Source organism: Puma concolor, chromosome C2 (assembly GCF_028749965.1).
Source record: "Puma concolor isolate L17-30 chromosome C2, mPumCon1.1.hap2, whole genome shotgun sequence".
In the NCBI taxonomy this organism is placed as follows: domain Eukaryota; kingdom Metazoa; phylum Chordata; class Mammalia; order Carnivora; family Felidae; genus Puma; species Puma concolor.
In genome coordinates this window covers 16,754,224-16,770,037 of record NC_141675.1, presented here as the reverse complement: position 1 = coordinate 16,770,037, position 15,814 = coordinate 16,754,224, and the positions used below count along the sequence as shown (strand labels likewise).

At 41.6% G+C, this 15,814-nt stretch overlaps 1 protein-coding gene across 2 annotated transcripts in view; it reads right to left on the bottom strand.

Annotated features, from left to right (window-relative positions):
• TOP2B (DNA topoisomerase II beta) overlaps positions 1-3,543 on the bottom strand; it is a 64,433-nt gene extending 60,890 nt beyond the window's left edge. For both annotated transcript variants that reach the window (XM_086674186.1, XM_086674187.1), the window contains exon 1: positions 3,404-3,543. In XM_086674186.1, the coding sequence (XP_086530312.1) occupies positions 3,404-3,466 (63 nt within the window). In that variant the 5' untranslated portion in view covers positions 3,467-3,543. The remainder of the gene's footprint in view (positions 1-3,403) is intronic.
• Between the last annotated feature and the right edge of the window lie 12,271 nt (positions 3,544-15,814).

Here is a 15,814-nt window from a genome sequence, read left to right as displayed (position 1 = left end):
GTGACCTGAGCCGAAGTCGGATGCAATGCTTAACTGACTGAGCCACCCAGGCACCCCTCATTGAATTTTACTTTTTAAAACACTATGTTAGTTGTGGTTTTATATATTTTTTAAAGAAACTTACGTTTTAGAGACAAATACTGAAATATTTACAGATGAAGTGACATAATTCCAGGATTTGCTCTACTTCAAAATAATGAAAAGGGGCAAACTGGGTAACCTTGAGTTGGTAATCGTTGAAACTTGGTAAATAGAAGAAGGCTTCTTATATTATTCTGGGCACCACTTTTTTATATGCTAATATTTTTAATCATAATATCTTTTAATCTACCAAATTAGAGTACTGCTAGGAAAAAAAAAGATCAATATTCATATGGTAATTAACTATATTCTAATGTTTCCACAAAAGTTTTTACAACCACTTACAAATGATAAATAACAAAATGAAATTGACTAGAGGGTCTACTCATCAAAGCTTTACAAACTAAAGGTTAATTCAAGAAACTGCTTAGTTCAGGAAGCCTTCAGAGCTGTTGTCAGTATTAACTCAAAATAGTTCTACTATATTTTTCACTTTTTTTAATTTCAAAAAATTAGCTTAAAATGCTATAAATCAAGCACAAACCAAATACAGTATCATAAGGAGAAGTTAATGTCAGTCTTAAACCACCCTGCTTTGTGGTTTCAGGTACTGAAATGTAAACTTTCAGGGGGCGCCTGGGTGGGTCAGTGGGTTGAGCTTCATGACTCTTGATTTTGGCTCAGGTCATGAACTCATGGTTTGTGAAATCGAGCCCCAAATCGGGCTCCGTGCTGACAGTGCAGAACAGAACCTGCTTGGGATTCTCCCCACCCCCCCCCCCCGCTCCCCCCCCACCTCCCACCCCTCTCTGCCCCTTCCCTGCTCTCACTCTCTCTGTCTCTCAAAATAATAAACAAACATTTAAAAATATATGTCATGAGAGATACCTATAAAAAATCTAAACTTTCATGCAACGACAATGTTAATACTACATGCCGGCAAGCATCCCAATAGAAGTTAATACCAGCAACACATGGCATTACCCATCCCCCTCCCAAAAGAACGCTATCAGGGACTAATTCCATTTTTATTTCTTCCTGTTACCCACAAGCAGGTGGCAACATAACACCAGTTTCAATACAGCAGGCAAAGTTACCCCTCTTCAGAAATAGACGACCACTGAAACAAATCCCTGAATTCCTTCAAAGGAATAATTTCCTTTCACCCGGGTTCAAAAGCATTTCATGTAAAAGCAACTTCATTATTCTGAGTGTACATTTCTTGAACTTCACCACCAACAACAAAAACCGTTTATTAAACCCAGAACTGGCTACCTATGTTTATCTCATTTAATTCTCAATGCAACCTTATTTTATAGATGAGAAAACAGACATAGAAAGGATAGGTCCCTTTTGGAGTAGGTGTTGGAGAAAGGATCTGAATCTACAGCAACTTGACATCAAAATCCATCCTCATAACCACCTCACTATGTTGCCTCCCATAAAATTAGTCTATGATCAATGATGTTGATTACGGACATAAAGATGGTCATACAACCTGACAAATTTAAAGCAAGCATCAAATCTTAAAGTGGACTTCCGGAGTGATTAGCGTTTCAATAAACTTCTAATCCAACAAGAGGATACAATCTATAAGTAAAAGATTAAGTGACTTTTACTGTATTAGTTTTGTATGAAAAAAAACCTTTAATAAATCAAAATTATCAAATGAATTTTCTGATACTGAATGAGACCCTCTAAGTTTCATGAATTTTTTTATGTAAGTTTCCTATTGAGCTTGACAGAAAAAGCAGTCATTTAGTTATCTACAAAGTTAAATACCAGTAAATTAAATATCGCTATCAAATGTCAAATGCCAACCAATTCCATCTTGGAGCAAAATGTTTACCATTACAGAATCAGAAGTCCTCAGGAACACAAATCAGGCCTGGACACTTCCAAATAGTGAATGAGAACCATCTGGCTAACTCAATTTTCAGAAGTTGTTTGATTTTAGTAACAGGGGTAAGGGCCATCCATTTGTAAAAATCAGTGTTTTGCATTTATGCATTCTCCCCTCCGAGAATGGACCGCATGGGCCAATAATTTATAACCTCACATGTTATCTATTCTGGCTCTGATCTGTTCACCATGCTACATTATTGGAGCAGCATACAAAATTCGGAAAACTCAACAATAAAAGCCTGGCAAGTCACTTTGCAAAGCACCCTAGCACCCAAACATAAGTGGTTAAAATGTTTTTCTGCTACCAGTAACATACTTTTTTTTTTTTTTTACAAGGAATACTTTTCAACACAGAACTGCTACTTAACTCCCCTCAACCTGGCCCAAGTGAAGAGAAAATGAAGCAGTGGTAATAAAAATGCCAATATGAAAGTGTCCTTGGGTGTTTTGAAAAAGGGAAAATCCATCGAAAGTCCCTGTAAAATGTAACGCTTTTTAAATGTTTCTCCTGGAAACCAAGTCAGTTGGCTGAGCTGCGCTTTTTTTGTGTAGGAAATGACCCTGCTCTGAACTCTATGCTGAGCAAGTGAAACGCTGGTGAATTATCGATCTGCCGTGGGAATCGGATCTCTCTGGGTCTTCCCTCCTCTACTACTTCCCAGCAGGAACGGAGCGCCGAAATCCTTTAATTCCGGGGCTAAGCACTTCGGTCACCTCTCCAGCACCCTCCATTCGGCCCCCACCCCGCTTCACCTGCGATGCTGACGCAGGTGAACGCTTCTTTTAATAATCCCACCCGGACAGATGGACGACCTACAGCATATTAGCTGCTGCGGAAACAGCCATTCCGAATGCGCTTTCAACCGAACGAGACTCTGAACTCAAGTGTAAATTGCCTTAGACGAATCCCCCACCAAACCCATTCTTCTCTGAGAGGTCAGAGAATCAGAAATGGTTGCATTTGCATTTCCAGGACGGACGGACACACACACACACACACACACCCCTTTCTCCGGGATTTTCTCAAACCACATTTAATAAAAGTGCTGACCCACAGAGACACACAGGCATTACTGCCATACCCATCATCTCATGCCTGACTGACCTGGAAGAGTCTTGAGAAAGAGGAAAAAAGATGAAGCGAGGGCTTCCTATCGGATTCATGGTCTGTCCCCCTAAGTTTAAGCGCACGTAAGCCCCAGCAGCGGAGCCTCCATAGAGGTAAAGAAAGAAAAGGGGCGGGGAGCGGGGGGTTCTGCCGGCAGAAGCCCCGACGGGGCGCCCGTCCGGGGCGCCGGATTTCCCTCTCTTTTCCCTTCCTCCCCACCCCCGGTCCGCCCGGCGGAATTCCTCCCCCGCCGCGGGCCGGGAACAATGCCGCGGCCAGGACCCCCGCCCTCCGTCGCCCGCCACTCACCACCCAGGTCAGTGCCCCGTTGCCGCCGGCTCCCGCGCCGCCGCCGCCGCCCGCCTTGGCCATGGCGGGTGCCTCCGCTCACAGGCCCCGAGGCCGCGGCCGCCGCTCCCGCTTCCCTGCGGGCCGCCGGCCCCCGCTGCTCTGCACCGACCGCTCCGCTCGTCGTGTTCCTAGCGGCGCCGCCCCCCGCGCCCCATCGTCGAGACCCGGGGCGGACGCCCGGCCGAGCCCGCCGAGGAGGCCGCGCCGCCCGGCGCCCTCAAACTCGAGGCGCGGCGGCCGCGTCGCCCGGGCCTAGGGCCGCCGCTGAGGAAGAGGTGGAGGAGGAGGAAGCAGGAGGCCGGCGGCGACAGAGCCGCGGCGCTTCCTCCTCGCCCGCCCGCCCGCGGGCGCCGCAGCAAGCCGGGCCGAGGCCGGGAGGTGCGCGCGGCGAGCGCAGCCGGGGAGCCCGGGGCGTCCAGACGTGGCGGGGACGCAAAGGCGCCTTGTCCTTCCTCACACTCCGCGAAGGCCGGCCGCTGGGGTTGCGGGAGTCGCCGCCGCTGGTGCCGCTGCCTCAAAGGCCGCCTTCGTCGGCCGCGCTGCACCCCGACTTCCTCACATCCACACACCGAGAGGGACAATAAACAGAGCCACCACCGTCGCGGTCGCCTCCCTCTTGTCCGGCATAACACCGCACACACACATTCGCACACCAGGGAGGGCGGGAGGGAGCGGCGGCCGCCCCGCTGTCAGTCAGAGCCTCGGCGCCCAATCGGGGCCTTTTCGCCGCAACCCCTCGGCCAATCCCAAAATTCCAAGCCCCCGGAGGGGCGGGACCCGAGGGGGAAACGTCATTGCGGGTAGCAACCGAAGGGAAGACTTGGGGTTTTTGTTTGTGTGTGTGTCTGTGGGTTTTCCATTTGAGGGGTGAGCGGGGGCTGCTGTCAAGGGTCGTTTGAGGGCGGCAAAGGGAAAGGGTCGAATTGGCCTCGGGTCGATTGTACTTCTCCGAGTGCGCTGTTTACTCTAAGATCGGCTGGCGAAGCCGAGGCATTTCTTTGCCTGGGGCCGCTGTGGGGGGAGGAGGGAGAGAAGCGGGGGGGGGGGGGGGGGCAGGAAGAAGCCGAGGGCAGTCCCAAAGGGAAAGTATTTTTAAAGAGCGGTTGTAAACCGCAGGCAAGACGTTGTAGATCACTGGTGCAAGGAGGGCCCCGTGACCCCGGCCTCCCCAAGGCCCCGAGTGGACGCTGCTGTCGGAAGAATCCTCTGCTCAGACCTTCCCCTCCTCCATCTCTTTCCCTCCCGCTCCTGTCCTCCCCTCACCCTCAAAAGGGATCCGGTCAGTTTCAAGGAAACTGCATTTAAAGAACTTGAATGATAAGACGCACAGAGAACGTTCCAGGGGAGGAATGCAGCGTGGGTTGAGGGTTCTGTTTCTACTCTTTGTTGACCTTTCTCTCTCCGCTGAACAATGCGGATTTGCCACTGTCACTTTTCATTCTTATCTGTCCAACTACCTCTAAGAGGGCATGTTTAATTTTTTAAACTGCTTTCAGTGGAATTCTCAAACGCACACTAAGGAATAATTTCATTCCCATTAAAGCTTTCTAAGAAAGAAAATTACCCGTATAGCCGCACCAAAGTCTGGCAGAAGGAAGAAGGCACTACCTCACCCTGCTTTTCAATATAATTCCATTCAACAAGTATTGATTGGATGCACACCCTACCAACCCGTGCCAGGCTCTGTGATGGGTTCGAAATAAAAAACAGGACCCCTGATTTCAAATCATGTATAATCTGGCTTGTGAGATAGACTAAACGGGGGTTAACTATTACTAAAATGAGTTCTTGGGGGCATAAAGTGCCACCAAATAGCTGTGAAAAGAGAGCTTTTTAAAAGATAAAAAGCCGTATTGCTGCTTTGTGGAGAAGGCATTTTTTGTGAACTTCTCTTCCAACTGTGCATTTCCTCTCAAGGGAAAACAAAAATGTCTCAGGTCACATATTTTAACTGCCTGCTGAGTCCAGAGAGGTGGGGAACTCTGGAACATGGAAATAATTTAAACAGTTTTTCTTAATTAGCTCTCTAGTGGCCATGTAATTCTGGCATATTTGGGACTTTGGTTTAGAACAGTGAAGCCTTTCTTTACCTTGAACTTGAGGTGCAAGCTTGTAAATCAGACCGACCAGAGCTAATCTGGGCTCTGAACCTGACCAGCTAAGTATTTGTGCCTTGTTATTTAACTTCCCTGAGCCTCTTTGTGCCTCGTTAAGATGAGGATTTTTGCTCTTGTGCTTAGTGTGACTTTACACTTCAAAGTATGTATAGTTTATAAGTCTGAAAGGGGTAAATAATTTTAGAGGTTGTGAGGTTTTTTTGTAGAAAGATACGTGCATTAAGTAGAACCCAAGCTATAAAATATACAACCGTCTCCTTTTTTAAACTTCAGTTTTCAAAGCTCTTCAACCTCAGACTTTAAATGAACAAAACAATATATTCAAAAGTCAGATAGGTTAATTAATGGAAATTCGTGTTTATCTTTTCACTTGCCTCGTGCATGACTTTTAGCTAAGTATGAAGACTGTGTAGTAAATACAACTTGTCTTATTTTTATGAAACTGACTTACCTAAAAGAATCACAAATAAAAACGTAGTTGAATATACATGCAAATCAACAGCTTAAAACAGAAATTCATGAGGAATGGGAGAAAGTATCTAGATCAAAAATATCTCCGCTCCTGGGGCGCTTAAGTGGCTTAGTCGATTAAGCATCCAACTTCGACTGGGCTCAAGTCATGATCTCACAGGTTCAGGTTCGTGGGTTCTAGTTTGTGCTGACAGCTCAGACCCTGGAGCCTGCTTCAGATTCTGAGTCTCCCTCTGTCTGCCTCTCCGCTGCTGGCACTCTGTCTGTCTCTCAAAAATGAATAAACATTAAAAAAAAAAAAAAATCTCAGCTCTTGAAGAACTGTTGTTGTGTTGTTGTTGTTGTTGTTTTAGCGTGTGTAACAGACTTAATATATCTTTATTATAAAATTGGTTGTACCCAACTTGAGCGTATCTTTCCCTTCTGGGCTTTTGTCAAATAATTTTCATTCATGTACTGAGTCATTATAGCAATAATTGCCACATTAAAAAGCTTCTATATCAGGTTTGTCGTGTTTGGAATACTACTTTACTCGTAGGTGCATGTTACATTTAAAGATTTAATTTCCACCCTACAGCAAACACCAGCCAAAATAAAAAATTGTACAAATCAAAATCAGTTCTGTAAACTGTAAAAATAAAGGCCTTTAACCAAACTTACTGAGTAGCTTCCATGGGAGCGTATCCTAACTACTTAAAAATTTTTAGATTTTATGTTTCCCTATTATAAAAATCAAAGAAATCTACTTCTTAAATGTCTTCTGTGTGTTGGATACTCAGGACCTGGGAATACAAAAACGTGATGGGGGCGCCTGGGTGGCTCAGTCGGTTGAGTGTCCAGCTTCGGCTCAGGTCATGATCTCGCAGTTTGTGAGTTCGAGCCCCGTGTCGGGCTCTGTGCTGACAGCTTGGAGCCTGGAGCCTGCTTCGGATTCTGTGTCTCCCTCTCTCTCTGCTCCTCCCCCACTCGTGCTCTGTCTCTCTCTCTCTCAAAAATAAATAAAACATTTAAAACAAAATGTGATGAAGATGTGGTCTCTGCCTTGACTTCACACCTTGTGTCATATAGTTTTGAGCTAGTATTTTAAGTCAAAAGCTATTTCATATTTATTCATTTGCTAGTCAATAAACAGTCTACCTGATGCGTCACACCCATCATTGCACATTATACACAGCAGGTAATGTAATCAATAAATAAATCATCTAAGCGGATTGTAATTCAAGACTATACTTGAGGTACCTGGCAAAGTTTCAATGGAGTTTCCACTTAAATCATGTATTGTTTCAACATTGAGATTCAGCTGGGGAGTTGGGGAAGGGATCTTTAATCTGCTAAGCATTTAAATAAGTTAATGTTTGAGTTCAAGATTCAATGCCTGCCAGCTGACCTCTCCACCCCACTGTGTCAGTTTTGATGGATCCTTTATATATACAAGTAGCTAGGCAAAGAATGAGAAATAATCATGTCTGGCCTACAGTTAACCCACTAAATGGTTGTCTAGGTAATATCGTCCAGGTAGACATTGTAAATGTAATTTAGTGTGTTAAGTTTCCTTAGGAGTGAGCTTCAGGTAAAGAAGAAAGCTACCATCAATGTAATCTTTTGGATTTCAGCATTTCTATAGTAAATATAATAGACTATTAACTGATTTTTGAAAGTACTTAACTGCTGCAAATATTTTATAAGTATATTTTTACTTTTAAAAAGTTACTTAAGAACCAAAGGTAACAAATGTTTATGGATGGCTAAAGATATCAATGACTACCACATTCCTGAGTGTTATCACCACTGGGAAGACAGATAAAGGTTAAGGGTCTCCAATTTGTACCTATAATAAGTTTGGGATGTTTGTTTTGTTTGACTTTTTTTGGCCAAGTAAGCTAAGCTGATCCTCTGTTGATGTCTCTAATTACTTATAGAGACAGAAGGGACATTTTCAGATATTTTAGATGATATAGGTCAGCAATAATTCAGGGCTCTTAACTACTCTGCTGAATTATATAATATGGAGAATATAATTAGCTCATGCCTGAGTTAAAAAGGCTGTACTTGCCCTTTAAATGGGATTCGGAAAGATTGGGACTCTCAAAGAAGCATTTTCATTCTAAGGAAACCCTGCTTTGTGGGGGACATTAGATGCTATCATTCACATAATCTTCACCAACAGAATATTATATGATCCTACCATGTGTATTGCTAAGCTGTCCGGAGTCGTCTAATTCAGTTACTCAGTAGGTTTATTTATTTTAAAGAAAGAAGATAGCAGTGGCTTTCCTAACTCAACTGTTTCCACCTCATAAGAGCTGGGAACTCTAAAGCTAGAGTTTCCAAGTTGTTTTCATTCTGTAGTATATTTAAAACTTAAAGGTTGTGGGTGCGGGGAGCCCAGGAAGTATGAAGAATATCTACACCAGAAGAATCTAATATATAAAGCCTACAGTTACAGGGGTTTCTGGAACAGAACAAAAGAGGCACCTGCACCTTATCTAAGGTGATAACTAAAAATCAGAACTTTGAAAAGATCTTTAGTGAGCCAATTAATAGCAAAAAGGCAATTGTTCCCTATTTCCAAAATAGTTAAGCACAGATTAGCCCAAATATCTTATATAACTGATATTAGTCATATCAGTCATAATATTGTCTATAATATAAACTAATATTGTCTATTAGTTTGCTTCTTTGCTTTGAAAGTGCTGTCTGAATGTGGAAAGATCTAGAAGACCCAAGAATGCTGACTCTTCAAGAAATAGATTTCTGGTTTAAATATTCTTTGAGAAAACTTAAAGAACAAGACCAGCCTGTTCAGTAGCACCAGCCAAACCTAGAAAGCACCTAGCATGTAGTAGGTGTTCAATAAATAATCACTCAAAAATGAATTTGAGACATATCAGGAAGTTCCCCGAAGCAACACATTACCATCAAAGATAGTCCTAAAACTTGATCAGGATCCTTAAGTCTTTTGTTCTTTCAAGCGTTCTTGGTTGAATACCAGAGAGGGTAAAGCGCCTTACATTTTATCGTTACCATTATCCAGAACTGGCCAAAGCATGGTTTCTCTTGGGGAATGAAAATCCAGGATGGTACAAGGAAAGAAAGAAGAGGTTATGGTACCAGGAGAAAGAATTGGGGATGCGGTGGGGGGGAGACAGAGTGAAAATAAAAGCATCCAATTGTGTGAAACTGAGTGGAGCAATAAATACATTTTGGCTGTGGCCTAGATCAGCTGCAGCCTTGCCAATGCTTTTATTTCACTTCGTCAAAGAAGGCAACCCCGTTCCCTGAGAGCCCTGCTATCTTTGGCACCTTATTGGGCAGGTGCTTTCACACATATTAGATTAATTCACTCTCAACAACCTAAAAGAGACGTATTATTTCATTCTTATTTCACACTCAAGGAAATTAGAAGTCATAGAAAGTCACACAACTGAGTAAGTGGTGGAACTGAAATCTAAACCCAAGTCTCTCACTCCAAACCACGCCCTTTCGTAACACTGCCAAGTTGGCTAACATTCTTGGCGATGTAGCATATTTGGCACTGTTAGGAACTTGGCAACACTGGGGAATAATTCTGGCCCTCAGTAAAACCCTTTGGTTGTTAAATTTTATTGTTGGATATGGTGACAAGTATCTACGATTTGCACGACCAACTAGGAGTTCTCTTTGAAACCGGCCTAAATCTGCTTTGTCTTATCTTGTTACAAGAAATAAGTTGGTGTTGGAGTCCAAAGAATCATCAGAGAAAGCCTGAGGTCCGAGATCCTGTGGGTCCTGTGACCTCTGTCTCTCTATATGATTTTAAACCTTATAATCTAAACCCAGGGTTATAATTACCGAAGACACTCGAATAGCTAACTTTCCAATACAGGGGGGCAAATAGAAAAATACCATGGGATTAGACTCTTGGATTGACGTTTTGGATAACTTCAAATTCACTTAAAGCAGCATAAAAATGCTCAGTGTTCAGTCACACAGGGAAGACTTGTTTATGGACACTCCCTCTATTATAAGGATTATTTGCTTTTGGGGGAAACTATTTTTATGTGTTACATTTTTGTATCTCCCATTTTAGCATTTTGCAAATAATGTTTCTTAGTACACTACTTCCTTGAGGTACAAATGGGTATTTTGGAAATTGTAAGTCCCAGAAACCATACATGCTATTATATAGTACGCATGTGTAAGGGATTTAGAAAACACATTAGCATCTCTAAGTCTGAGCAATCTTGTAATGAACAAGTCATACTTAGCCTTGAAACTATTTTCAGGAATATCCATTAACATCCTTGGAATTTATGTTTTAATGAAAAGACTTTGAGAAATACTACCACTTTTATATTATTTCTGTTATCATAGCATGTTCATTTTATAAGTTTAAAACATAGAAATAGGGGCACCTGGGTGGCTCAGTCGGTTGAGTGAACAACTTCGGCTCAGGTCATGATCTCGCAGCTTGTGAGTTCAAGCCCCGCGTCGGGCCCTGTGCTGACAGCTCAGAGCCTGGAGCCTGTTTCAGATTCTGTGTCTCCCTCTCTCTGACCCTCCCCCATTCATGCTCTGTCTCTCTCTCTCTCTCTCTCTCAAAAATAAGTGAACATTAAAAAAAAAAGGTAGAAATAAATATAAAGCAAAGAAACAAAATGACCCATAATTCTACCACTCAGATAGTTACTATTAACAATTTGGGGAATAGCTTTCTACCAAAAAGTCACACTCAAAAACATACCTTTTTATAACAGGAAACAATAGGCTCCAGTAAGTTACTTAACATTTAAAAATGAGTTATATCCTACCAGAATAGCTAAAATTAAAATACCAACTCTCAGTGAGGATGTTGTGGTGCAACAGAAAATGCTCATATATTGCTGGTAGTATATAGCTTAGTAAAAAAATCACTTTTGAAAACTGTTTAGTAGCAGCTGCTAAACATAAACACTCACATAGCATATGAGCCCAAAAGTCCACTCCTAGGTACATATAAATAGAAATGCATACTTATATATACCAAAGACGTGTAAGAATGTACATAACAGCACTATTCATAGTAGCCTCAAACTAGAAAATCCAAATGGCCATCAACGATAGAATGGATATATTGTGTATGCATACAATGGACTACTGTTCAGCAATGAAAATGAGTGATCTGTTACACCTAATGTGGGAATTTCTCACATATAATGTTAAGTTAAAGAAGTCAAACAGAAAAGACTATATACTGCATGATTCCCTTCATGTAAAGTTTAGAAACCAACAAAACTAATCTATAATGTTAGAAATCAAAGATGTGGCTACCTGTGGAAGGAGGGTTCTGGGTACTGGTAATTTCTTTTGTTTGAACTAGGTACTGAATACATGATTCTGTTCATTTTGGAAATTTGTCCAGCTTTTGTATACGAATATTATGCTTCGATTTAAAAGTTTACTCTAGGGGCGCCTGGGTGGCGCAGTCGGTTAAGCGTCCGACTTCAGCCAGGTCACGATCTCACCGTCCGGGAGTTCGAGCCCCGCGTCGGGCTCTGGTCTGATGGCTCAGAGCCTTGAGCCTGCTTCCGATTCTGTGTCTCCCTCTCTCTCTGCCCCTCCCCCGTTCATGCTCTGTCTCTCTCTCTGTCTCAGAAATAAATAAATGTTAAAAAAATAAATAAATAAATAAAAAATAAAAGTTTACTCTATAAAGTGCTATATCATGAACGCTTGACCAGAAAGGGTGTGTGGAAAGACCAAATCGACGCCTCTGAGGTCATCAGTGATTAGAAGATTTGTACTCTGAATGTCAAGTGGTACGGATACTTTTATGTATTTCATGAGTGTTTTCCCTTTTCTATGTGTACAAAATGACATAAGATGAAGAGTTCTTTCAATAAGCCCCAAATGAAACTTATGTAATTTCTAATGACAAATAATAACTGTAACTATTTTCGGGGGGGGGGGCTTATTGTATATTAGCACTTTGTTGACATTTCCTGTATTATCTACTTTAGTCCTCATAAGAACTGTAGGAGCTCAGAATTTATTTTTAAAAGTTATCAAAATTAGAAATGTAATACCTTCTAGTTGTAAAAATCCATTAAAAAGTGTGACGATTAAGAAATGCAAACAGTCCTTAACATGCCTTTTCCCCATAGATTCCACTGATTAACAAGCTGATATGTGTCCCTCCAGATCTTTTATGTGTATGTGGAAACTCACACAGGCACATAGAAGAGAGGTTGGTTATTAATGGCATTATATTATAAATACAACTCTGTAAGTTGCTTTACTTACTTTAACTACATCTCCTGGAAATCTTTCTATGTCTGTCCATAGATCATCTCCTCATTCTTTTAATGACTGTAGTGATTATTTAACCATTTCACTATAAACAGGGTTTTTCAGCCTCATTATAAACAGACACCCAGCCAGGAGTACTATTGACATTTTGAACTGGATACTTCTTTAAAGAGCTGTCATAGCATTTTGAGATGTTTACCAGCATTCCTTGTGTCTACCCACTAGAAGCCAGTAGTCACCCACCTCCCCAAGCCATCTACCCACCCACCCCCACTGGAACAAAATGTCTCCAGACATTTTGTCCCCTGAGAGACAAAACCCTTCCTTCCTACCACTATCAAGAACCACTGGTACCGAAGGATATTTATGTTGTGATTTTCAATAATGTAAAATGGATTCACCAAACGTTGGTGTTGCTTATTATAAATCGCATTTTACAGGTGAAAAAAATGGAGGCTAGGAAGGTTGATGTGCCCAAGGTTGATAGGATACCCAACTGCTATAAGTAGTAAAGGTAAGATATGAACCAATTCTGCCTCCTCCAGAGTTTGTGATTTGAACCTCCTTCCCAATCCTACTATAATTTTACTACCCAGCAGGTTGTTTTAGGGACCACTCTAAAGAAGATAGTCAGAACAGTGAGTATCACTATTGTTGATAATGGATATTAAAAAATATCCTAGTTCTGGGGGCACCTGGGTGGCTAAGTCAGTTGAGCATCCGACTTCAGCTCAGGTCATGATCTCACGGTTCATGGGATCGAGCCCTGCATCAGGTTCTGTGCTGACAGCTGAGCCTGGAGCCTGCTTCAGATTCTGTGTCTCCCTCTTTCTCTCTGCCCCTCCCCTGCTTGTGCTCTCTCTCTCAAAAATAAATAAACATGAAAATAATTTTTTTTAAATATCCTAGTTCTGGGGCACCTGGATGGCTCAGTCGGGTAAGTGACCAAGTCTTGATTTTGGCTCAGATCATGATCTCAGGGTTCATGAGATCGAGCCCCAAGTGGGGCTCTTTGCTGAGAGCACAGAGACTGCTTGGGATTCTCTTTCTGCCTCTCCCTCCATGTACGAACGAGCTCTCTCTCTCTAAATAAACTTTAAAAGAAATTTGTAAAAAATAATGTCTTAGTTCCGATAAACATTCTTCAACTTCTTTCGACAGAACCAGGAGTTAAGACTTTTCTGCTTTCTAAAGGTACCCATAGCAGAACAAGTCATTTCTGATAAACACTTAAAGAAAACCTTTCTGAATTTTTAAACAGATAACTAATGTAGTATCACTTTAGTTGATGTACTTAACAATGATGAAGTACCCTGAGAGCTAACCTAGTTTATAGAGATATTAGGCCTAAAGCCAGTGTTTTAGATTTTTCTGGGCCAGGCAGCTTTGCCATCATCATCATTAGTGAGTACAGATGTGTATCAAGCTCCTATTGCGTATGGTGGAACACCACTCGTCCTTCATACTCCAGATTTCCTCCCAATGCTGGGTAGACATCTTGTAACTCCAAATAACTGGTAAGGAAAATCAAGCAACAGAGGGAAAGTAAAACAAATTCAAAACTAACATCGCTGTTAATATCGAGTATTTACTATGTATCGCGTATTTAAGTCAGCTGTTATTTCATTCCACAAATATGTAGGCACCTACCATGTGCCTGATGGGACACCAGGTGTACGGTATCGGCGTAAACAGGCGGCATAGACCATGTCTCTATGAAAGTGTGTGAAGGACATTAACTAGTTGCTTACATAACAGTGATTAATGGGGGAAACGTAATGAGGTAGGGGGTGAGGGAAGGCTTTCCCCCCCAAAATATGTTGAGTTCTAAGGATGGAGGATGAACACTGAATACTGGCAATAGCGTATGTGAAACTCTGAGGCCGGATGGATCATGGTATAGCTGAGGAAGTGAGAGAAGACTATGGCCAGGGTCAGATCAAGCAGGGCACACTAGTAGATGTCAGGGATTTTTATCTTTTTTTTTTTTTTTAAGTTTATTTATTTATTTTGAGAGAAAGAGAGAGAGAGAGGCACACATAGAGGGAAACAGAATTCCAAGAAGGCTCTCCAGTGACAGGTACCCCTAGATTTTATTTTTAAGTAATGTCTACACTCAACGTGGGACTCAAACCTACACCCCAAGGATCAAGAGTCACATGCTCTACCAACCAAACTACCCAGGTGCCCCGGGATTTTTATCTTTGGCCCTAGAAAGTCCATGGATAACATTGAAGGATTTTTAAGCTGCAAAGTATCATGATTACATTTGGAATTTCCTATTGTATTTGCTCTAATGTTATTAGTATTATCTCATTCTTACAGAAGAGGGTTTTAGAGACCATGTCTTGGAAATTATACTAACTTGCTTACTTCAATATATTCTTTCATTACTAGAAAAATAAGATAAAATGGGTCAGGGTTATTACCGTCTCCCTCTTTCTAACAAGTAATGGCTCCTTCACAGTATTAGCCTTGAAAATTTCCCCTTATTAAGGATTATGGGACCTCTGGCTAAACAATGAATCAAGGCCTTGGAAGCTTAACAGAGGACATGTTGCTATTGATTCTCTCCTTCCATTTTGTTCTTAATTTTCATACCTGTAGAATGAGAAGATCCCTTCTGATAAATAATCTGATGGAGAATAACATGATGAGTAAAGAATGATCGCTAGTAGAGCTCTAAGAACAAAAAATTCCGATTCTTTATTAGATTCTAAGATTAAGTCCAGGCAACCACCATTTATGGGCTGTCATTTAAAAAATCTCTCTCTCTGAACACATCATCCATAAATTCACTGCTTTCTTCTATTACTGGTGGTGAAGTAATCTCCATAATAGCCCAGCTGACCCTTCCCAGAGGGTCTCTGACAACCGCATAATGATGGCTTCACCTGATTATGGATATCCGATAATACAGAATGGTAAAAGCCTGAAGTGTTTTGCCATGACTCCGGTTATGAATTTCTCTCAGGAATTTAACACACTGCAAAATTCTTCCTTATTAATTAAGCTCTCCCCCACCTTTCCTTTTCCACATTTCACGTTTGTTTCATTGTCTCCAGGAAGTAATCACAAATGATGTTTTTCACAGCTGTCTTTAATTCCCGGGCATCAGTTTCACAGGTTTTATGCATTAAATCATTTGTTCTGAAGCATAATTTCTCCGGATCTCTAGTTTCTTCATATGTGAAATGTAAGGACTTTGGATGCAATGCTCCCTTCTAGCTAAATAGTTCTATGATGTGACTCTTACCATTACTCAAATGTAAGAGGAGTAATTTGAGAAACCGGACCAATGAGTTACATTCTCCATTTCACAGCTTTAGAGAACCTTCTTTTCTGTAACTTGACACGAAACATTTCATATTTTGCCTAAACTATTGGCGTTTGAAATAATGAATACAGCCAGGCTTCTTTCAACAGCACTGAATGAGAGCATCCATTGTTTGCCAGTAAGGCTCAAAAAAAAAAAAAAAAAAAAAATTCTAGTTTAGCAATTAGGAGAAAGATC